The sequence below is a fragment of the Cardiocondyla obscurior genome, linkage group LG08 (genome assembly GCF_019399895.1).
Source record: "Cardiocondyla obscurior isolate alpha-2009 linkage group LG08, Cobs3.1, whole genome shotgun sequence".
In the NCBI taxonomy this organism is placed as follows: Eukaryota; Metazoa; Arthropoda; class Insecta; order Hymenoptera; family Formicidae; genus Cardiocondyla; species Cardiocondyla obscurior.
In genome coordinates this window covers 6,062,358-6,085,837 of record NC_091871.1, presented here as the reverse complement: position 1 = coordinate 6,085,837, position 23,480 = coordinate 6,062,358, and the positions used below count along the sequence as shown (strand labels likewise).

The window sequence follows — 23,480 nt, the reverse complement described above, 5'->3', positions numbered from 1 at the left end:
CTGTGTAAGCGTAGTAGTTATGTAGTAATATAGTTGTAAAAACTATTAAATATCTATGCTCCTTGAGTTTTCAGACATTTTTTGCATATAGTTCTCCTTAAATTTTATGTATTTCTTGTAGTCTTATAGTGGCTCATTGATTTTACTCATTGTTAGCTTACAAAATTCTCTGGTCCCTAAGTTACTCTCAAATACAATTCGCTTATAATGCACACTTGTTTACACCACATTCAGATTTTTCAGACACGTGCTTCACTCTTGTCATTAAATTTGTCACAATCTTTCTAATATGAACAACGAAAAAGCATAATATGCACTCTAATGTTGAATATATGTATAAGTGTATATAGTATATTCATGTGAAACCTCGACGCACACCACACTAGTATCATGTACGCTAGCCGCTGTCGCCGCAGCAAACGTCATATCTCTGCTGCTCAGTGTACTTAACTGTCAAAAAATTATATACATTTTTAATAAATAATTTTTTTTAATTAAAAATTTTTGTTTAAATAATCAAAAGTAATATATTTAATAGTATTTTACCCAACTTATTAAATATCAAAAAGATTGAATAAGAAATGTTTTAACAAATATATACATTATGTTTATTTGAAACTATGCAATCACGATAATAACAATTAAACTTGTAATTAATCTAAAATTAATATATAAGTACTTAAATGTAACGTAATTATAAAGAAAATTTAAGACGAAATTAATCATCTGTCTCATAAGCGGGTGATGCTGGCGAATACGTGGGGCTTGTGGGTGAATATCCCGGTACAGGTGGCGAATATGTCGGACTTGTCGGAGAATAATTTGGACTTGTAGGCGTGTACGTAGGACTCGTTGGTGAATATTTAGTGCTCGACGGCGAGTACTGTGGACTTGTAGGAGAGTATGTTGGACTGGTAGGCGAATAATTCGGGCTGCTAGGTGAATATCGAGTGCTGCCAGAAGCAGTATGCTGTGGCGAACTCGGTGAGTACGATGGACTTGTAGGCGAATATGTTGGACTCGTCGGAGAGTATGTGGGACTCGCAGGCGTGTATTGCGGCGATGTACCAGCAAATGATGGCGAGGTAGGAGAGTAGCTCGGACTTGTCGGTGAATATTTAGGACTGCTGGGGGAATAACTTGGACTCGCGGGCGAGTACTGCGGCGAGCTTGGCGAATAACTGGGCGAAGTTGGTGAATATGAAGGTGAAGCAGGTGTATAATTAGGCGAGCTCGGTGAATAACTAGGTGAAGTAGGCGAATAACTCGGACTCGTCGGCGAATAACTCGGCGAAGTAGGCGAATAACTCGGACTCGTCGGCGAATAACTCGGCGAAGTAGGCGAATAGCTTGGACTCGTTGGTGAATAACTCGGTGAAGTTGGCGAGTAACTTGGCGATGTAGGCGAATAACTTGGGCTAGTTGGTGAATAACTCGGTGAAGTAGGCGAATAACTCGGACTCGTCGGCGAATAACTCGGCGAAGTAGGCGAATAACTCGGACTCGTCGGCGAATAACTCGGCGAAGTAGGTGAATAGCTTGGACTCGTCGGTGAATAACTTGGTGATGTTGGCGAATAATTCGGACTAGTTGGAGAATATGTCGGACTTGTAGGCGAATAATTTGGACTTGAAGGTGTCATGCTGGGCGACGTAGGTAAATACGCCGGAGATGTTGGAGAGTAACTAGGTGATGCTGCACCAGCTGGTGACATAGGAAACGGACTCATACTTGGACCTGGGCTGCCAGGACTTCCCGGTTGCGGCGAATAAGCCGAATATGCTGGTGATAAACCTGACGCATCTGATGCTCCTGACGGTGAAAAGCATGCGCCACCCGGCGTCATACCACTACTCAATGCTATAATATAATAAAACAAATATATATATATAATATATTGCATAAAATATATAATATGCAAAAAAATAATATATAAAATGCAAAAATGTATAATATAATAAAACAAAAAAAGTTAATACTATTCAAAGCACGTAAAATTAAAAAAATTTAATTAAAATAAATAAAATTAATTTAATTATATTAAATTCAAATTATATTAAATTAAATAAAATTATATAAAATTTACCTGGCGACATACTCGATGCGCCGTAACCAGGAGTAGCTCCCATCCAAGGAGTCATTTGAGGACTCATGCTAGATATGCCAGTTACGCTGCCGAAGAACATTCCTGCCGTTCCCATCATACCTGCGCCAACCGCCATAGGAATCTCGATTCCAGATTTAGATTTCTCAGAATCCAGTAACAAATCAAAACATCCTAAATACGAGTAAATAAAATTTAATATTATATATATATATATAGCAATCACCTTAAATTTATTTAAAATTTATGATTAACAATAAATCTCAATAATTTTTTTTACATTTTTGGCAGTACAAAAATTGCGAAAAAAATTAGGATTCAAGTTATATTGGAATAAAAATGTGTAAAATATTTATTTATATAAAATTATTTCATATGTAAAAAAAAAAAAAATCATACACCTCGCACATTACCTGTTCCAATTCGAGGAAGTTGTCCCATTATAATATTCTCAGATACTCCTCTCATTGGATCTACCTCTGCGTGAGATGCAGCATCCAGTAATACATCAACCGTTTCTTCGAAAGAACACCTTAAATAATAAGACATTTATTAATTATATTAATTTTTATTTATTACTATATAAATAAAAAAATATTAAAAATAAATATAATATTAATTATATATATTTTAATATATATTTTAAATAAATATAATATTAATTACATTTATTTTTATTATATTACTTTTATACCGATTTTTTTTTTAATCATTACGGAACATATGTATATCTTTCAAAGATCCTGATAAATAGTGAAACTAATTTGCTCACCTCATCAAAGCGCCAGTATCTTGCCTATTAATTCCGTGCCGTGTTATTGCCATAAGATGGCCTTTCGCTGTCATGACATCACAAAGTAAAGCGAGATGTCGATAATTTACGTAAAGGCCATAGAACTGCAATACTGCGTTCATCTCCTTCTCTACGGATTTTCGCACGGCTTCGATGCCGAGCACTTGGAATATCTCACAAATATCATTGCTAAATGTGCGTATGGGATCCACGTCTCTTTCGCTCAACACCTTCATCAAGCTCGTCCCGTCAGTTTCCAAAAGCCATTCTGCGATGGCCTTAAATTCACCGGTTTCCGTGATAATAATACGTTTTTTAGAATCTGTTTGCGGTAAATGCATATAAACTTTGCCGATAGCTTCAATACCCTAAAATATTTAATAAAAAACATAAAAACTTTGTTTTATAATTACATACCTACATAATAAATTAAGTAATACTAGTAATTGAATGAAAATACGAAAGATTAAATTAGCATATTTATTTCGAAATACCTGTAAAGTCATATCGCTAAGCATGTTGGCTTCGATACATCGAAGGAACATATCGTCTTCCATCTTATCTACAGAATCTTCATCCGTGTCTTGAAACTTGTTATCATCACTATTCATTATTCTAATACGTAGGACTAATTTCTCGGCATTATCGTCATTGAATATACAGTTTAGATCGTCACCAAAGCCGGCGTTGATTTTTTCAGCAATCTGTTCCATCGTCAGCTTTTTGTCAGTCATTCGTTTTCTGTCCAGCTCAATTCGCAAAAGCCACGGCGATATTTTCGTAGGATCAAAGTCAGGCATCTCGTAATAAACATTAACGAATTCTTGATCTTCCGAGATTACGGTATTCTGTGGATCTGGATCGTAGTATATAGCCGTGTTTGCTGTTACTTTTTTCAACGTTGTGTGCTCCAGTCGACAGAGCACATTCTTCGCTTTTTCAGCGTCACGCGCAGCGGCGCCTGTTAAGAACACCGTGAGCGACGGCGCCTTTGGTTTTTTACTGATATTAATAATTTCCTTCAATCTGGGTACACCAAGGGTTACATTCTTCGACGATACACCAGCGAAATGGAATGTGTTCAGGGTCATCTGAGTGGCAGGTTCGCCAAGAGATTGTGCCGCCAATGCGCCGACCATCTCGCCAGGTGATACTTGAGCCTGCTGAAATCTCGTCTCGATTTCTCCAATCAACCATTCAAAAGCTTCACTTGATAATCTAAATTCCTCAGAGACGCATTTGGTACATAAAGTCGATCTTACTAAACATTGAAATAATAATGTCGCATTTTCGTTCGCCTGTTTGCTCAATCTATCGTCTCCAGCGACGATAATGCATTTTTCCAAAAGATTTTTCACGCCTTGAATTACCCTCATAGGACTGAGATCAGTTGGCGCTCGCTTATTAATGTGGAATATTTTTTGCACATTCCAAATCATTCTTTGTAGATTACAGGGTAGCACGACCTTAGATTCACCACTCGGGAAAATTGTTCGGAGTACAGTGCGATCTCTATTTAATTGTTCCCACTCTCTTTCCAGTTCGGATATTACTTCTCCAGATCCCATCATCTCTCGCACAATGTCTTCATTAAATATACGTCGCAAGTATCGCTCATTAGTCGGATCAAATTTGAATTTCTTCTCAAAGGCCTTGTTACTCACTTTAATCGTTGGTAAATTCTGAAACTCGACAGTCTCTCCGCAAAGACCGTCTTCTCCGTAACGCAACTGAATTAATTGACCGACGGAATTACGTACGGTGCCATCATAATGCACCATGACTGATTCCATAGCCTTTATCAAACGACGCTGAATATACCCGGTTTCGGCCGTCTTTACAGCAGTATCGATGAGACCTTCACGACCACCCATTGCGTGGAAATAGAATTCTGACGGCGTAAGACCAGCTAAATATGAATTTTCAACAAATCCACGGGACTCCGGTCCATAGTCGTCTTTGATGAAATGCGGTAGCGTTCTCTTACGGAAACCGAAGGGTATTCGTTTACCTTCTACGTTTTGTTGCCCTACGCAAGCAATGACCTGAGAAATGTTAATGTTGGAGCCTTTTGAGCCCGATACTACCATAGCTTTCAAATTATTATATTCTGTCAATGACTTTTTGGCGGAGCCTCCGGTTTTATCTCTGGCATCGTTCAATATTCTGTTCACTTGATTCTCGAAAGTTTGACGAAGCGTGTTGCCAGGCGTAGGTTCGAGTTCCATATTGTGAGCCTTTTGAATTACCTCTATCACGTCCTCTTTAGCCTTTTTAATCGCCTTCTGGATTTCCAAATATGTCTGTGGATCGGCAATAGTGTCACCAATACCGATCGAATGGCCTTCCAGTAGTAGCCAATTATTAATGACAGTTTGAATATTGCCGTAAAAACGTCCACATACTTCGTGGCCCAGTTCAAGCATACAGATGTGAAGCAAAGAACCAGCTGAAGTACCTAAGGTTTTCTTGCAGAGAATACCCATTACGAGTTCTCCATGTTCTACCATGACTTTAGTGTCACCCGGTGAAATCCACTTATATGGACCGTCGTCTTCCTCGTCAGGATGCGTGCTATGTGTCCGTATCATATTTACGTTGCCCGGTATGATAAGAGAAAATAACTGTTTGCCGGTCCACAACGGTTTCGGTTTCAGAATACATGGTTGTGGCATTTTGCCGTCCCAGCTGGGTAGAAACATTAATAGATTCATCATTTGTTCCTTCTCGATAAATACGTCGCGCTTAGTCATTTTTCTCACAGCAGTCAGAGTGTCCTGTACAATACCCATAACTGGCTTGTTCGCCTGTGGAGTAATAATTTGTCGTGGAGTCACATGAATATTTTCGACCTCTGCGCGAGTTTCCATCGATTGCGGCACGTGCAAATTCATTTCATCGCCGTCAAAATCAGCATTGTAAGGCGATGTGCAGCTTAAATTCATACGAAATGTGCTCCATGGAAGTACTTTAACGCGATGACCCATCATACTCATTTTATGAAGAGTGGGTTGGCGATTAAAGATCACAAGATCGCCGTCGCGGATATGCCTTTCTACACGGTAGCCGCACTGCAAATGCAGATCTGAAGACTTGGGATGGAAGCGTAAATCAATTCTTTCGCCATTATCACGAACTATGTATTTTGCGCCAGGATATTGTGAATTACCACGCCTGACTAGCACTTGCATTTTGTCAATATTAAAGGGGGTTACAATTTCAGGAAATGTCAAATTTTGAGCTATACTACGCGGCACGCCTACTTGATCAATACGTAGATTAGGATCCGGAGTAATAACAGTACGGGCAGAAAAATCCACGCGCTTTCCCATCAAGTTTCCGCGAATTCTGCCTTCCTTTCCCTTCAATCGGGCCTTGATCGCTTTGAGCGGTTTACCTGACTTTTGCATCGCTCTAGGCATACCGGGCATATCGTTATCGACGAGTGTTGCCACGTGAAATTGTAACATCTTTATATTTTCTGAGATTACATGTGCCGCTGCGCCAGACTGTTCGTTTCGTAGTAACTCGTTGTTAGATTTAATAATGTCCGCCAATTTGTGCGTCAAATCATCTTGATTCTTGGCAGAACCATACATAATAACCGCAGGTCTGACTGACAGTGGTGGCACTGGCAGCACGGTAACTATCATCCAATCTGGCCGAGCAAATTTTGGGTCCATACCCAAAATGAAAGATTCCTCGTCCTTAATATGCTTTAAAATTTCCCAAGCTCTCTCGGCCGAAAGAATTATTTTCTTCTCTTGCGAGTCTTCGTTCACATGCTTCCACTCAGCTGTGACATCCAAGCCTGATCGTCTAAGATTAGGTTGATATCTACCACAACCACCATGACCAGGTTTTCTATCCATTTGTGGTTGACTCTCTATATTTTCTTTATTAATATCCATTTCATCTCCACCTTCGCAAATGTTTTTGCTTTTACAAAGATCATAAACGAATGCAAGTCGCTTTCGTGGTTGTCCCTTTGTTTTTACGACAATTTCTTTAATCTTTGGATTATGCTAAAAATGAAAAAAAAAAGAAAAAACATTAGTATTTAAACAAATTTAATTATGTAATTATTAAATTTGTAATTATTATTGTAATAAATGTAATTATAAAAAATAATAAAACATAAATAAATTAATTTAATAAGATTAATCTTAAAAAATTATAAAAAAAAGCAATTTGTTTAATATATTTTAAATAATTATTACTTACAGGATTGACAAGTAATTTTGAACAATAAAAGCAGACACATCTCAATATTTTTATAGTTTTTGTAATAAATCCTACGTGAAATACTGGTTTTGCTAGATCTATATGACCGAAATGACCAGGGCATTCTGTCATATTTCCAGCACAAGTTTGACATCTGGAATTCCTATCAATAACACCTTGCCTTGGATCCATGAGGCCGCCCAATTTAGGACGGCCACCTTCCATAGTTTCGGGAAATCGTATGCCGCCATCAGTGACAGACATACGACGCTGTAAAAAAAAATAACATTTTAATAGAATTTAAATTGTTTTATTATTTTTATTATTTCTTTTACGTATATGCATTACAAATATCTAAAAGTTCATTTTTTTCTCTTTTAATGTGCATCTAATTTATATGTGATTTACGGGTCAAAATCCTCTTTTTTCTATGTTTACGAAAATATTAAGGTTAACATATTACTAACACACTGATTACAGATATTAGATATTTTACACACACGTTTACTCTCGATATCCGGACAAGAAACATTATGGATAGAGTAAAAGTGCATGTCGCGAATATTTACAAGCGTTTCGGTAGGGAAATTCACAAAAAAGTTATATAGACACATTCAATCGCGAGAAAGATATAGTGAGCTCAAGCTGCACAAAATTGCGCCATGTTTGTTAACAGTGCTTCTTGCCAGAATTATTGCCGCACAAATTGCCGTGTACTTACAATCTCGTCTGGCGAGAGAATACCAAATTGAACGCGTTTCACCGTCCTCAAAGGCGCCTTAGAGTCGGACATCGTCATTTTGCCTCGATTTACTGAAGCTCCGTGAAATATCGTCCGATCATTCCCAACGCCTTATGCGTCACAACTTCTCACTGTGTGACCACTGTGTGACTGAGTTGAACCGATTCTACCGTTGGGAAAACGTTGATGCAGAGCTCAACTCGTTAGGCGACATCTATGCATTTACAATGGTGCGTTCAGCGAACACAACCGTTCAGGCCTGCGGTTCCATGTAACGGCAGCCTTAATGAGATCTTGCATCTGATTCGTATATATTTTCAGACGTTAAAGAAAACTTCAATCAGATGCAAGACAAAAAAACACGTATGTACAAAAATATTATTTTAGTGGGTTAGATATATTATAAATGATATGATTTATATATAATTAATATATATATATATATATATATATATATATATATATATATATACATATTTTAAAATATTTTATATAAAATATTAAGTACTTATAATGTAATAAAAAAATTTATTACCTTTTCTTAATTATTGATCTATTAATTTCAAATAATATATGTATCTGCTTCATTAGTTTGTAATTTACCTACACTTCTAATTCTAGTTCTAACGAAACTTTTATATTCTGAACTAACATAATAAGAAAATTCTACTTTAGAAATAATAATTTTATTTAATACTTGAATATTTTTTATTTAATCGTTATCTTTCATTATTGTAGTCGTCTTTTGAAATATTTACAATGTTAAACGAACAATTTTCAATCAGCTGTAATTGTCTACACAACTTACGGCCAGTATTTTCGTTCATGGTTTTCGTTATTTTCCATTTTGAAATACCTGCTTCATATTCAGATATCTACTTTTATTCCTAAACCATTTTTTTATTTTATAGAAATTATATATAATAAAAAAATTGCCATATTAGTTATGGTGATGTGTCGACAAATTTTCTAACCCTAACAAGTTCCAAATTACGATTGTTCAACGATTAATATATTTTTTAGCGGGGCACAACGATTTCTGTCCACTGTTAGACTCAATTGTCGATAAAATGCAATTTTCAATCAAACAGAATAAACATACATCGACTGTCATATAGGCGCTTCACGTGCGCGAAAAATGCAGACACAGGCACGGGATCCACAATTAGAATGGAGGTTAAAGAGGAAGTAGGACACACGCGACGCCAAAGAAAAAGGTCGTCTCCCTTTTTTTCCTCTTCTGTCGCAGCAACAGCAAACGTTAATAGACTCGGTCACGGGCGAGACTCGTAAACTGGCACGTGAGCGGAACATCTGTATCGAGGGCTCCAGTATTTGACATATTGGTCATTGATTAATCTCGAACGCAATAAAATTCATATTTATACCTAGCATTAACAAACGAATTCATGTCCGACAGCTGATGTTGCGAAATATTGATCTCGAAGTTATCTTATTTTGTCATAATAGTCTTTCTGATTTAGAGATAATTACAGGTATTATATCGGAGCAGCAGTTAACATTTGTTTTTTTTTTCGTGTCATATGAAAAACTAATAATCACGTCTATTTTAGAAAATACGATGCAAAATAGTACAGCTAAAAACACATAAGGGAATCGAAGAGGCGTGACTGCGCGTTTTGTTATGGACACTGTTACGTTATAATGCAATATAACGCGGTGGGGATAAAGCCCCGAAATATCGCATTCCGGAAAACTTAAGATGGGACGTTGGGCGATCATTATCACCGGTGAGCACTACGTTCGAGTACGCGGGAATGAATTCTCAGCCTCTACCATCACCGATAAACACACGGTAAAGAATTTTTTGTCGCCTCCCTGCTTTTATTCTTTTGGTATAATTTAATGTCACTTGTAAGTGATAAAATGTAACGCAGTAATTTGATAGACCTACTATAACGGACACATCTTTCTGTGATCATATACACATGTATACTTACAAGTTGCAACTGTATCCAATATATATTTATAGATATGTGAGACAGAAAAATGTATTTATGGCAGGTTTAGTTACTTTGTTAAAGGAAATAAAATATTTGTAATTAAATTCATAAGAATTTACAGTGCTTTATGATACTACAAGCTCATACAGCTCTTTTCATATATAGGATATATTTTTAGATATAACAATTAGGTGTATTTTATTTTTAAAGCTAATAAAATAATAAAAAATACATTTAAAAATATATAAATAAAAGCGAATTTTATATGTTCTTGAATAAAAAAATATAAAAATTAAATAACAGCTTAAGAACTTTTGATTGCAGGAAAAGGATGATGGAAAGTAATGGAAAGTATATAGTGATACCCCTTCATCATAGGCCTGATTTGATGAAAGACTGTTGTAAGTTGCTTAATTCTGAATGGCCTCGAAGCGAGACTGCACGGTATGTTATTTTTTTCTTTAATTTTAATAGCCAAACGACAAGAATACATCACCATCCTAACAGTTTTTATATTATTTAATTGCAGAATGAAATCTCTAATTTTATCTTGCGACGATTTCCCCACGTGTCTGATTTTAATTAACAAGGAAAATAAGGTTCTCGGGCATTGTAAAATATCTTTGGTGGCCAAATCAAAAATTAGCTGCTTCATAGAGTCTGGTAAGAAAAATAGAAAGAAATGATAACTTTCGTGCACATATAGAATGATTTAAAGCTCATGAAAATTAAACTTCAGTAAAACGTAATGAAAAAAATTACATATCTGCGATATTTTAGTTGTAATCGACTATCGATGTAGATCTCAAGGATTAGGATCTAGATTGCTACGTGGCATGGAAGAATACGTTTCAAAACGAGGCCTGAAAAATATATATCTGAAGACAGATGGCCAAGAAGTGTTTTACTATAAGAATGGATATAAAGTGTGCGATCCGTTTAAAGCGTATGGCATTAATGATATCATAACGGCCAGTCCACCTCTCAGGACGAGATTTAAAGAACGAATTAATGGCGAGCAGCCTGCTGGACAACCGCCACCGCCACCACCGCCAATGCCGGCGTTTCAACTGTCCAAGTTTTTCGATATGCGTATGCAGTCTCCTAAGACGCATATGGTAAAGAAATTGTGATACTAGAGTTATATCAAAATTTTAAAGCGTGATTCGCGCTTTTTTCGCTTACACCAAAATCAATAAGACGCCTTCCATAATGATCAAAGAAATTAGATACTTAAAGATGTTTACGATTTGAATAAAACAAATCAGAAGCAAAATTTGATAAATTAGCACATTGCAATTTAACGAAAAATTTGAGCTTCTTCATTAAAAAAAATAATAGTTATTAATACATATCAATAATATTTAGAACGTAAAATTATTTTCAAATGGATATGCATTTGATTTTCCAGTTCAGCCGAACAGAGCAAACTAAGCTCTGAAGACTTTAAATTTTGTCGTATTATAAGTTACAAAATAGAATGCAGATTATATTTTTCAAATTTTATAATTTATAGCTATTTTTATCATTTTAATTTATAGATGATATGGATTAACAAGATCCGCTTTCTAGTGCAACTTCTTAGATATATATATATATATATTTTATTCATCTATTTATTTTGAATATTATATTCCAACAGGACACAGCACGCTTATATTACGCTTGCTATCTTATCTAATCTTGCAATTCAAGTCAATTGCAAAAATGCTAAATTCATCAAACGTGATAACAGTTTATACAAATACATATATTTATTTTTTCATTAAAAAATATATGCATTTTATTATTTATACATCCTTATATATTTTTTTTTGTTTTTTGCGGTCATTATCACGCGTTTGCGATACCGCAAATCTTTTGATAATAATCGGGATTCTCGAGACACTCTACGAGAAATTCAGCCAGGCTATATTTAGAAATTGCTCGTCCAGGTGAAGAATCAAATGTGACAGTGTACTTGGACTTTGGTACATCTGGAGAGGGAAAAAATATATTTATGAAATATTCTTTTGAAGTATATTGCGTTTTATCTTTTAGCATTTAAACTTACCGGCGATATGTGGTGGTAATACAGCCACCCACTTTAAGCCACTTGATTTTGTTAAATCAAACATACGTTGATGATCTGCATTTAAATCTTTAAATATAGGAGGTACTCCTTCAACTTTGAGAAATAAAAACGCTGAAAATTTAAATAATAATAGACATTAGTAGAAAAAAATAATTATCAGTTTTTTTTTTAAAACATACCTGATAAGCATACAGAGACCAGTTCAACATTATGTGCTTTCATGGCATCTATTATATTTTTCATGCCTTGAGATAGCACAGTAGTAGGGCCTTAAAGTATTACAAAACCAGTAAGTAGAAGATATCATTATACAATAAAAAATAAAATATATGTATTAAAAAATATACAAATGACTTACTTAAATTAACCCCAGTGCCAAGAACTACCACAACAGAGTCTCTACCAGCTACAGCATTTGCAACCTGCTCTGCATTAGTAACATCTCCGACAAATGGTTCGACTTTATCCGTAAGATCGCTGGGAATCTTGGCCACATCTCTTACGAAAGCTCTCACTTCTAAGCCTAAGTGACAAATAATATTTATTAGTCGAGAATTGTGAGTGTAAAGAATCAGATAACGAGTTGTCAGTGTTGAATTTAAACGAGAAAAAAAAATGAAAAAACGCGCGATCGTGGGACAAAATTACCTTTTTCTACGGCAATTCGTAAACAGCAGAGCCCGGTGTTCCCGGTGCAGCCAAATATCACGACTCGCTTCATCTTGCACTCAACTAGATTGTGACGCACGTTATCGGGTGGAAGTGATTATATCTGTCTCACGAGCCTGATGACGAATCATTTTTCCCTCTATTTGTTTTCTTCACACTTCGAGGAGATTCGACGACGCGTCGATAGCGGACTGATCACATTAAATGATGTATATAATAGCATGGATATAATAATGTAACAAATTAATAATTAATGGATAAATTAACAGAATAAATTTTTATTTTTTTTTTTTCAGCTTTTAAAACAGAAAGCGTTGAAATGAGTAAGAAGTCGAGAGTCCAGTTGAAGACATGGATATACTTATAATATAATATCATCAACGATATAATTTAATTAATTATAATTGATGAGAATTTATCCAGTTCTGATTTGTGGCCAGGCATTGTGATATTTCAATAAAACTTTTTCCTCAAATTTTATGAAAACGGAGATGTCTAACTCATCGATTGACTCGCACCGATTTCGGTACGAGTTCCAACAAATTTCGCTACGAGCCGCCATCAACTTGATTTGATTCAACGCGCAATCTATCGGTCTGTCCATGCTATACTCACAGACAGGGAACCCGGCGTGATTGTCGTTTGCGCGTCTAATCTCGTCTTGCTCTGTGATATTCGAGACGTTCCGTTCGACATGGCGGTCGTGGTGGAAGATGTTTTCGTTCCGTAAATCACCGACTTGCGATTACATCGACTCACCGACGCGGCTGGTACTTGCCGTAGGCACGACGACGACGGAACGTTGGTTCACGCTTGCCTTGCCGGCAACCACCCGGTGATCATTTGGCGAACATGGACACGCGCGGTATCGAGGTCACGAATCAGCTCCGGGTGAGTACTCTGGAATGCAAGCATTCTGGCGCGAGCACCGTGGAACGGTGCGATATTCGTCCGCCTGTTCGGCTAAACGAAAGTCCGGACCACGACGTTTCACGTTACGCCAATATTCCCGGTTTATTACGTAATCGTCGAACTCGGAGGTGCGCAAGAATTTCGTAGCGGCGAGTGTCATTGGTGCCGCTGTTTAGAAATTCGCGTGTACCTCGGCTACGAAATTGCTCGTTTACTTACAATACTTATATGGCTGTAGATCGCCATTCCTCTATGCTTACAGAAGTCTAGAATTTAGATTGGAAGTCACTTCTGTTAATTTTTCGTAAAATAGAAGACCGCTTTGGGAAGCATTTAATGAAAGATGTTTGAACACTTTATTCAGAAATTCAGACCTTAAATTACAATTTAATCGATTGCGCAGGATATTTTTGAAGAAATAAATAAGATTCTGCTTAGTCACTAAAATGTTTAGACTTTTTAATTAATTTTTACGGCAATCTCAAGTCAGTGGCTTATTGACTTGAAATAATAGTTTTTAAAAATCTTTAATATATATGGGACAAATGTCAGGGACAGTGTCATCGTACTTAGCAATGTTAATTAAAATTTGCAATTATGAAACCAAATGTTATTACAATTAAGAATATTCAAGAATCATGATGCAGCAAATGCATAAGCTAGTGTTTCAGAAATTGATCGTGATATTTATATTTTAAACTGTTTATAGGACTTGATTTTTTTACTTCGAGTTTGTGAAAGTTAAATATATTTTAAAATGAATTTTGTTTCGATTTTGCAGAGCGCTATTCGCGCCAAACTGATGGAGTTGGGAGTTCGTTATGACGAGGAATTGCCCGACTACATATTGGTTATGGTAGTCAACAAGAAATCCCGCCAGCAGATGCACGACGACCTAAATCTTTTCCTGGAGGATTGTACGACTGTATTCGTGGATTGGCTGCACGATCAAGTGTTAAAGAAATTGCAGAAAGTCACCGTGGCCAAGAAGAAATCGTCCCGCGAGTTTGTGCCTACTGTCGTCGTGAAACAGGAAGAGGAGAGAAAGAAGAAAAAAATAATCGCGACTTCGTTTCTGGAAGACCAGGTAACAGAGCCTTCGACCGTGGATAAAAGTACAAAGGGCGATAAGCAACAACCGATTAAATCTTCCGCACCTAATCAAAATTCAGAAAGGGAAGCCCGAAAGGGACGAAGTCATAGCAAAAGTGAGGAGAGAAGCATCAAGAGTGTGTCCAGCAAAAGTAAAACGGATGACGCAGCGTCGACGCATAGTGGTGGATCGCATCAAGACTCCTCGAGAAGATCGCAGCAGAGTTTCGAGCGTGACGAAGGCACGAAAGAGATCGCCCCGCCGGAGAATCCCACGAAGATCACAGACGCATATCGCGATTTGAAAGTGAGCGAGGCGCCGGATAAAAGTTTGAAGAGATCGTTGGAAGTGTCGAGTAATCGTCAAGAAAACGCGGAAAAAAAGAGCAACGAAGCGAAGCGGCCAAGATCGTCAGAAAGGGAGAAAGAAGACGCTAATGCGTCGTCGTCCTCCCCGGACACGGCTTCGAAGAAGCTCAAGTCTTGCGTGAATAAACCAAAGATCACGTCGGTTGTGTCGGTGAAGAATCGGCTTGGCATACCTTCTCCGCGAAAAAAGTTTGAAACCTACAGAGAAAAGGAGAGCAACGATCGCTACCGCCCGTCAGAGAAACGATTCGAGAAGCCGCATCGCTACGACAATGGCCGTAGTGGGAAAGGCAGAAGCTTTGAGATAGATGATCGAAGCTCCAAGCGGAACCGTGACGGCGACTCATCGCGACATTACGAGTCCACGAATAAAGTCAACGATGTGAGAAGTCGAATTGAGAGTAACAAGAATGAGAGACTGAGTAAAAACGTGGAATCTAGAGAGAGGAATTTAATTTCAAACGCTAAACCGGACGTCTCAGTTAAAAAATCTGCGAGTACTATTAAAGCTCGTCTGGGTATCGCGGGTATCAATACTAAGGTCCAGAGACAGCCCCCTAAGCCGCAAGAAATAACAGATTATAGAAACAACTCGAAAAGCTTGGAGCAAACGGGAAACAATAAGAATATTAAAGACAGACTTGGACCATTAAAAAATAATTTCAGGGTGGCACCTAAACAGAGGCAGCCTCGTAACAGCGAGGACGATGAATCTTTACTCTCTCTTGAAGTAGACGAAGAAAAGGAAGAAAGAGAGGAAAAAGAGGAAGAGGACGAAGCAGATAATGATGAGCAGTCGTTGACCGGACCCGTCAAATCGCACATAGTTGCCGTGAATAGATCCACATCTTTTGCCGTCGCCAGGACCAATAAGAAGCGCCTCAAAATGCCGAACAAAGTTCCATTCAATGCGACTCAAAGCGTTGGCAAAGTTTCGGGACACGGAGGTGCTGCAAAGTCGCAGCTGGATAAGACGGACAAAAAGACATCCAGCGACGTGGACGAGGACGAAACCGACGACATGAGATTGCCAAGTAAAGTAATTGTTACACCCAGGCCTTTGAAACCACTACAGCCGACACAAAAACGTGCCACGCAGTCGCTTTTATTGCGCGCGGTCGCGGAGGCGAATCAGTCGGTCGTCACGCAGAAGAATCCGGAACCATCTCTATTCGTGAGTTTCATTAATACTAATTCGTAGGTTTTACATAACGAATAATCCTCTAAATCAAACAACGCCTCATTGTAACTAAGAATAGTTAAATATGTCGATAATATTTGTGATTTATGTCTAAAAAAAAAAAAAAATTAAAAATCGTCGGAGAAGAAAAAACATTTTTTTCATTGAAGGCTCAATTTTGTTAGGACAAGAAGCCGGTCTTAAAGCGTCTTAAGCCTGCCCCGGCTCGTGATGTAAGTCAAAACTTGTCGGTACATTTTAATTCTAGTAAGAGACTGGTCATGGAAAAGATTCAAGTCGAATTAAATACGATAGATCATCTGGATGTGGAAGACGTCGAGCACGAACCTTGTAAGTCCCGTCTCTATGGAGACGTGTTCTTGCATCACAGTTTGAACATTTTTGTTGGAACCTTTATTTATTGAGCTTCCACTATCATTTTAATACATGAGCATTATTTGTTTCATAATATTCGTTATTAGTAATTTGTCATTAAATAATCTTTTACAAAAGTTATATGTAAGATAACGGTTGAATTTATTTAGAATATATCAATTATAAATCGAGCCTTCTTACACAGAACTACGTATCAATATTTTAATAATCAGCTAATAATAATACTAACACACAGATAGCATACAAATACTTATAAATTTTATATTTTAAGTGATTACTTAATTTTTAGATATTTCAGAGAAATTAAAAGTATATTTAAGATAAATAAAGATTCCAATACGAGTTTGCGATATACAAACTCTGCTTTCGGGATTTCAACTTCTTACTTATTATCACCTAATTTGTAGATGTACCTCAGCCAGTAACGGACGAGCATATGGGAGTCGTGATGTCGTTGTTTCAAAGGAGCAATGATAATCAGAAATTCTTAGTCACTCTAAATGGATACAACAACAATCTCAAAGAAAAGATGAGTTCCGAGGATGATGAGGAGCAACTGGAGATGGAGGTAATTTTTTCCGACTATAAAGTAGGCCCTTCCTTTCCTCCCCCTCTGAATTTTAATCCTCGCCCGAATTCTAGACGCGCGATGTTCCTCCTCATGCTCGTAGGTGAACGAGGACGACGAGCTTGCACTGTTGACGACGCACAACGAAGAGACAACAGCGGTGACGACGTCAATAGCGCAGAACGAGGAGAGAGATACATTTAGAATTACAGACGAGCCGGAAAATAATGCGGATGTTAGTCCGAAGGAGACAAGTGGAGAGGAGAACAACGAGAACTGCAACACAGAGAACGTGGATAAGACTGACGAGGTGCCGCGTAAACGAAGAAAATTGAGTCCTATAATATATAATAGATCTGACTCTCCGAGTCCCACACGGCTGAAATCTAACGCGTCGGTAATTCCGACGTCGCCCGTAAAACGTATGCGTAAAAAATATTAATAAATAAATATATAATATTAATGAATATTGTTATAATATGCTGTCTATTCTTTTCAGCTCCAGAGAAAAAACCTTTAGTAGAGAACACGGTCCCTACTGGTTTAGATAAATCCAGGGAGAACTGTAGATATTGGCCAAATTGTACGTTAGGAAATAAATGCGCTTACCTTCATCCTCCTGTCATGTGCAGGTAATGTATTTTTTTTAGAGAAAAGAATTTTTTTTTAAGTATATGATGTCAAAAAGTATTAAATTTTTTAAATCTCTTTTTTCCACAGTGCTTTTCCGGCATGCAAGTTTGGTGATAAGTGCGCTTATAAGCATCCCAAGTGCAAGTTCGGTTTGTCTTGCACGAAGTTGGGCTGCGTTTTTTCGCATCCCACTCAGCAGTGCAAGTACCATCCGTTTTGCACGAAACCAGCGTGCCCGTATTCTCATCCAGCAAGTTCCGTTCCGCCAGTGGAAGCGAATAGCCAGCGAGCGAAGTTCACTTGGCGGCGACGAGACTGAATATATTTCTATAAATGTATAATTCTGAATACTCCGATTGAGTCGAGAGGTTCTGATCCATGAAACTACCACAATCTGACTACTTTGTACAGATCAACGATGGAAGTAAGTTTAAGTAGTATAAGTTAACATAAAGTTACCGCAGGGAAAAAAAAGCTTCGTCAGTACAGTCATGATTTATTATTTAATTATAATTTACTTTTTTAAATCGTAATTCCCTGCAAAATAGAAACTTTTCAAAAACTTTAATCAATGAAAATAATTTAATTTCCAGATTTAAAATAATTATTAAAGCTTTAATTTAGGATGTGTAATATCACCGATTCATGTATAATATACATACTTCTCTGTTGATTATTGCCTTAGATATTAAGACGTCAGTCCGAACTGATGGATTTGCTGCCATTCTTAGATTATACATTTTACTTATATAAAGAGAAAGATTTTAGTTTAGTTACGTAGAGCTAACCGGTGGAATTAGCCTTGGGATAATTGTAAAATTTATTCATTAAAATCAACCACCCTGAGCTAATCTCATTTCGATTTATGTATATGAATATATTTAAAAACATATATTGCCAATTATGCGGCTCTAGTATCATAAATACATCTATATATATATACACATTACTTATGTGTAATAAAGAGGCAGAGGAATTAGATCTGCTCTTTTTAGCCACATCTTTTGTAAATCTTCCCTCTTTATCTTTAAATCGTCTTTCCTGTTCGCTTCCAGTAAAATCCACCGAAGTGCATTACTTTGCTTCAAATAAACTTCAGAAAAAAAAAATGCAAGAGAGTATAGTTAGGAGGAGCAGATCTATTGCTTTACGAGAGTAATGTAACGACTTCAAACGAGGATACTCGTTTTGGAGTTACTGCGATTAATTCTATGCTCGTTTTAGAATTACTGGCGAGATCTCTTTACCGAGATTAATCTTATAAGTGCAAATTCAACATCCTTGAGCTACTTAATTTCAAGTGCAAGTAAATGCGGTTATTTTATCGTGTGTTGTGCATTTGGCATCGTCTTTGCGGTCGAAGAAAAGCATCGTAAATGTTAGGTATTCGTTGCTCGACCACCATTTATATAATTTAAGACGAATTGTATAGAATCTAGAAATAGAGAAAATGGTTCTGCATTATTTTATCTAGTGCTAGTATTAAAAAAAAAATTGTGCACAAGATGCACGATATTATTGAGACTTGTCATTGTCGAAAACAAATATACGATGATTTCTGTAAAATGCAGTTTTGTTCTCGCGATACTCTCTCGCCTCCTTCGTCTGCTTTCTCAAAAAGAGGTCGTGGAACGTGTCTTTAAAAAACAAAAGAGAGCAATTATTTTTGTAATTAAATCTAAATGATAGAATAAAATGAAAACCAGCAATCATGATTACTGTAGAAAATAATCACGATTATTATTATAATTTATATATACATATGTTGAACTGTGATTACCATCGAAGGAATGCAAGAAACTGTCGAGACGTACTGCGATACACATTTTAATGGCGTGATTTATTGCAAATTTATATTTGTCTAAACCGGATCTTCAGATAGAACTTGCTCTTTTTATTATTTTTATTTTTTTTTTTACAAACCCATCAACTGTTAATAAAGCTTTCGCGGATAACACCCTGTTTTCTGTTTCTCAATACCCTTTGCATCGCTACTGTACAATGCGCCGTCTTTTAAAAAGTAAAAGGGATGGGAATGAAAAAAAAATTGGGGAAAAAGAATAATACGCTATATGTATACGGTACGTACATACATACATACATATACAATATATATATATGTATAAAAAGTGTGCGTAACATTTTTCGCGAGATAATTTGGCAAGGATTAAAAATATCATTAATTATGTCTGCATACAACTGTCCTATGTATGTGTATCTGTGTACGTGTGCAAGTGTGAAGTGTGTGTTTTTCTTTTCGTATGTCGCTGGGGAACAACGAATCGCGAAATTCGTGTCTCGTGCGATGTCTCTTAAAACATACGCACGCACAAAACACTCGAATCGCGGAGCGTTACAATTTCTTTTATATTAATTTCATTTCATATATATAATATATAATAATAATAAAAATAATATTACAATAATATAATTACAAATAATTAATTTTATCCGTCATATACTATTATAATATTTCACTAGATTTTTTTTTTTTTCTTATTAATGTCCCTCACGGTCTCGCATGCTTCTCGGCAGCGAACCATAAAAGAAAACGCGGATATGCGGAGGGCGGTCATCTATAATGCTCGATCTATTTGATTTTATCACAGAAGTCCGCCTTTGACCGCCGTTCTCTCGCATCACTTCGACACTATTGCCTCCGAATTAATAACTTCTACATGAACAATACGACAAAGTGGCGGATAAGACGAGCCATTTAAATACAATGGTATAAGTCATATTTTTACAAATTAAAATATTGAATACCAAATACGATACGAAACGGATTTGTATTATTACAGAATTTCTTTTTACGTAAAAGCCGATTTTATATCTCATAAAATAAAACTAATTAATTGAAAATCAAAGAAAAAATTTTGAAGTTGGATTATTGTGAATGGAAGTTGGAAAAGAAATAATATGATTCCGTTGACTAAAGCCTTATGCCATTATTTCGTTTGACGGCCCGTAACACTTGACGAACGTGGAATTCACATAATCGAAGAACTAACTGATTCTGTTCCTGTTTTCGTAACTGTACTTTCTGTAGTCTTTCCGTGGGTTTTTTTTTCTTTCATCGTATAAAGTTTGACACACACACACATGCTTCATTTTAAACGCCGAAAACGTAAGCGTCGTATTCTTATCACACTCTTATCTTTATCGCCGCTAACTTTTATTTACACCATTGTAAACATTCCTCGCGTCTTTCATGTAATTAACTCTCTACCGCAGATTAATGTTACAGTGCTACAGCTCAGTTTCACGATAACATAACTCCCTTCGGTACTCGTTCAGGCCATTATTATCCATTAATTGCTATTTCCATTTGATTGTATCGCGTTACATGTTGCACTAAAAGGAGATCATATTCGTGAAACTGAGTAGTGAGTACGCTAATTCCTTTGTTAATTAACTTTGTATACAAGTTAGAAGTTGAATCTTTATTCAGACGTGCTATTACAACACATCTTCGATTTTTAATTGAAGCTGTGGGTGCTACATTAGAAACTTAGAAATAAGAGAAGCGATATTAAGGGAATATCGTCTGAGTGGCTAGTTTTGTTTTCTAATGTAATGCAGTGTTAAAATCTAATACCGCACCAGTTCAACAGTGCAACTACTGAGAACAAACCATTTTACTTCGTATATGGAGCAAACAATATGACGGCATTGCGATATATTGATAGATATTGCAGTTATCGATCTGAATGCCGCTTCTCTTATATCTATGCTTCAATGCTACATATGGGGTTGCGACTTATCTGTAAATCCATCGGCGGTAGTAAAACGTCAGAACGAGGACAAGGATCCTGATTGTTCGTGCCTCCCGTCGCGTCTCCGGAGCTCACGCATTCGAGAACCCAAGACATTTATGATGAACACTTAATAAATATTCAGTCCCGCTTTCGCTCGTATACTCCGTTCGGTTCATCTTACGTATTTTGGGTATATGTATCAATTACATGTCTCTCTTTTTCTCTATTTCCCTTCGCACGATTTTATTTTGAATTTTTACACATGATCGTTATAATGCACCATAGTATGAAATGCATTACTTCGCAATTTCAATCGCCGAGCGATCGCGTCGTTCAATTAATAATTTTATCTTTGGCTGCTCATCAAACGATGCCAAAAAAAAGGAGACAAGTTAAAATAATTTTGCAGTACCGTATTAAATATCCCGATAGATATTCTGAAAACTGGCAGTAATTCTTACACGAGATATCGAATTTAACGTTTGTAATACTTTCACTCGATTAAAACGAGCCGTTTTTTCGTCGCGATAGTATATTTCCCCGCAACAATTTGTTCATTTAAATTTGTATTTCAAGTCGGCAGTAGAATAAACTTGCGTATCTAAATATCGGAAAGACTTGGCTCAGATTAGAAACGACTGTCGTTATCCTACTGGCAATAATCTATTTACGCAGAAATTCGAATCTCGACAGTTGGCAGTAAGAATATGATATAACGTTAACAGTATATCTAAAATTCGGAAAGTCCTTAAATGGCGCAATGATCTGTAAGTGTTTTATACAATAGTACTACACTTGTAATATCTATCCAACGTTTGCGTGAAAATTTCTTCCTGAGAAGTGTCTTGATCATGGAAATATCGAAAGCAATTCGTGTTCGTACTTGTTTACAGAAATTTACGAAATACGTTTACGTACTTCAAGAGAAAATTCTCTTGCGAGATGATCACATGTTACGAGCAATAAAAGAATGCATCTGCGTGATTCGTCTCGAGAGAGCGAGGTGGAAGAAGGTAAGTGAAATCGTTTTCAAACGTTCATTAAAGTTCAGCTCGGCGATCTATCTCCTCGATGGAACTACTTTCTTGATTCTATATAACATTCGAAACGTCCAAGTTCAAGTGCATTTTCTGTGCATCTCTAATAAGACGCAAGCTAGTGTTGTAAAAGTACAGTGAAGTAGATTTCACTGAATAGCTATAGTCTCTCATTCAAATAGCAGAAATGAATAACAAATCTCTCGTACAATTTCTTGCCGATTCATAGCAAGAACGAGTAGCTATGGCCACGAATAATCATGTATTTCCTAAGTCGATCAACTAACGCGACTTCAGTACTCACCAAATCGATTTCAGGCACGTAATCGACTATGCGAGTGCCGAAACGGAGGAGAGGTCCAAGAAATGGACCGGAGACAAAAACCTCCTTTTCAAAGCGTCTTTGCGGATATCCGCGAGATTCGCGGGACAATCTGATGCACGATTCACGCAACGCGAGTCTATAATTTTTCTTCATCTTTTGTTCGGTACCGAGATCACGGTACGCAATCGGGCAATATTTACATAGCACTATGTTCATTCGCAAGGTCCACACAATCACAGTAACTCGGTCAAGCAACCGCCGAACCACATCACTACTATTGGCATCAGGTACGTCGTCAGCGCCCTGAACAACGACATTTTCGGCCTATTGTCGTCTCCGCTGCTCACGGAAATGGTTTGGTTGTTGCTTGTGCCTGAGCTGCTCGTTCCTGTGCCTTTGTGTGGTTCAATGTCCACCCGCGGTGGTGTCTCAACTTCGTGGACAACCGGCGGCGACGGCTGTTTCGGCGGTTCCGGCTCTGATTCCGTACGTGGACCTTCGTAGCCGGACCCCTCTTTGAAGCCATCCTCATCATCGGTAAACGTACCGTCGCCCGAACCACTGCCAGAACCGTCCCACGTTTCATCTAAAATGATTATTATCGATAATAAAGAAAGTGAATAAAGAGAATTATTATAGA

At 37.1% G+C, this 23,480-nt stretch overlaps 5 protein-coding genes across 8 annotated transcripts in view; 2 read left to right on the top strand and 3 right to left on the bottom strand.

Annotated features, from left to right (window-relative positions):
• Positions 1-584: 584 nt before the first annotated feature.
• LOC139104995 (DNA-directed RNA polymerase II subunit RPB1-like) lies at positions 585-8,062 on the bottom strand. Its single transcript, XM_070660813.1, has 7 exons — positions 7,843-8,062; positions 7,122-7,391; positions 3,392-6,922; positions 2,877-3,265; positions 2,518-2,636; positions 2,087-2,278; positions 585-1,860 (listed from the first exon to the last, which is right to left on the bottom strand). Exons 1-7 carry the CDS (start codon positions 7,918-7,920, stop codon positions 719-721), a joined length of 5,721 nt encoding a protein of 1,906 aa, XP_070516914.1. The 5' UTR covers positions 7,921-8,062; the 3' UTR covers positions 585-718.
• A 72-nt stretch (positions 8,063-8,134) lies between these two features.
• Positions 8,135-11,960, top strand: Naa80 (N-alpha-acetyltransferase 80). Of its 3 annotated transcripts, none has more exons than XM_070660821.1 (5): positions 8,135-8,226; positions 9,438-9,679; positions 10,152-10,271; positions 10,357-10,490; positions 10,608-11,960. In XM_070660821.1, the coding sequence occupies exons 2-5, from the start codon at positions 9,642-9,644 to the stop codon at positions 10,958-10,960; spliced, it is 645 nt and encodes a 214-aa protein (XP_070516922.1). In that variant the 5' UTR covers positions 8,135-8,226; positions 9,438-9,641; the 3' UTR covers positions 10,961-11,960. The 3 variants fall into 3 exon arrangements, with proteins under 3 accessions (XP_070516922.1, XP_070516921.1, XP_070516920.1); XM_070660820.1 differs by lacking the exon at positions 8,135-8,226 and adding an exon at positions 8,345-9,359; XM_070660819.1 differs by lacking the exon at positions 8,135-8,226 and having other exon boundaries at positions 8,345-9,679.
• Positions 11,557-12,750, bottom strand: LOC139105001 (flavin reductase (NADPH)). Its single transcript, XM_070660822.1, has 5 exons — positions 12,550-12,750; positions 12,260-12,424; positions 12,081-12,170; positions 11,881-12,012; positions 11,557-11,803 (listed from the first exon to the last, which is right to left on the bottom strand). Exons 1-5 carry the CDS (start codon positions 12,620-12,622, stop codon positions 11,661-11,663), a joined length of 603 nt encoding a protein of 200 aa, XP_070516923.1. The 5' UTR covers positions 12,623-12,750; the 3' UTR covers positions 11,557-11,660.
• A 422-nt stretch (positions 12,751-13,172) lies between these two features.
• Nab2 (Nuclear polyadenosine RNA-binding 2) lies at positions 13,173-18,838 on the top strand. Its single transcript, XM_070660816.1, has 7 exons — positions 13,173-13,461; positions 14,264-16,117; positions 16,309-16,474; positions 16,927-17,087; positions 17,191-17,509; positions 17,587-17,719; positions 17,808-18,838. The coding sequence occupies exons 1-7, from the start codon at positions 13,423-13,425 to the stop codon at positions 18,037-18,039; spliced, it is 2,904 nt and encodes a 967-aa protein (XP_070516917.1). The 5' UTR covers positions 13,173-13,422; the 3' UTR covers positions 18,040-18,838.
• Positions 18,839-19,767: 929 nt separating this feature from the next.
• Dlp (glypican dally-like) overlaps positions 19,768-23,480 on the bottom strand; it is a 102,260-nt gene continuing 98,547 nt past the window's right edge. For both annotated transcript variants that reach the window (XM_070660817.1, XM_070660818.1), the window contains exon 8: positions 19,768-23,426. In XM_070660817.1, coding sequence (XP_070516918.1) covers positions 23,074-23,426 — 353 coding nt within the window. In that variant the 3' untranslated portion in view covers positions 19,768-23,073. The remainder of the gene's footprint in view (positions 23,427-23,480) is intronic.

Bases quoted from the DNA above. Each gene is read 5' to 3' on its own strand.
- LOC139104995 (XM_070660813.1), bottom strand. From the start codon at position 7,920: ATGACGATGTCCGACTCTAAGGCGCCTTTGAGGACGGTGAAACGCGTT. The intron at 7,392-7,842 runs GTAAGTACACGG...TTTTTTTTACAG, and splicing joins TTCTCTCGCCAGACGAGATT to CGTCGTATGTCTGTCACTGA. The intron at 2,279-2,517 runs GTAATGTGCGAG...ACTCGTATTTAG, and splicing joins ACTTCCTCGAATTGGAACAG to GATGTTTTGATTTGTTACTG.
- Naa80 (XM_070660821.1), top strand. From the start codon at position 9,642: ATGAATTCTCAGCCTCTACCATCACCGATAAACACACG. The intron at 9,680-10,151 runs GTAAAGAATTTT...TTTTGATTGCAG, and splicing joins CCATCACCGATAAACACACG to GAAAAGGATGATGGAAAGTA. The intron at 10,491-10,607 runs GTAAGAAAAATA...GCGATATTTTAG, and splicing joins TAGCTGCTTCATAGAGTCTG to TTGTAATCGACTATCGATGT.
- LOC139105001 (XM_070660822.1), bottom strand. From the start codon at position 12,622: ATGAAGCGAGTCGTGATATTTGGCTGCACCGGGAACACCGGGCTCTGC. The intron at 12,013-12,080 runs GTATGTTTTAAA...TTAAATTTTCAG, and splicing joins GGTCTCTGTATGCTTATCAG to CGTTTTTATTTCTCAAAGTT. The intron at 11,804-11,880 runs GTAAGTTTAAAT...TTCCCTCTCCAG, and splicing joins ATTACCACCACATATCGCCG to ATGTACCAAAGTCCAAGTAC.
- Nab2 (XM_070660816.1), top strand. From the start codon at position 13,423: ATGGACACGCGCGGTATCGAGGTCACGAATCAGCTCCGG. The intron at 16,475-16,926 runs GTAAGTCCCGTC...CCTAATTTGTAG, and splicing joins AGACGTCGAGCACGAACCTT to ATGTACCTCAGCCAGTAACG. The intron at 17,720-17,807 runs GTAATGTATTTT...TTTTTTCCACAG, and splicing joins CATCCTCCTGTCATGTGCAG to TGCTTTTCCGGCATGCAAGT.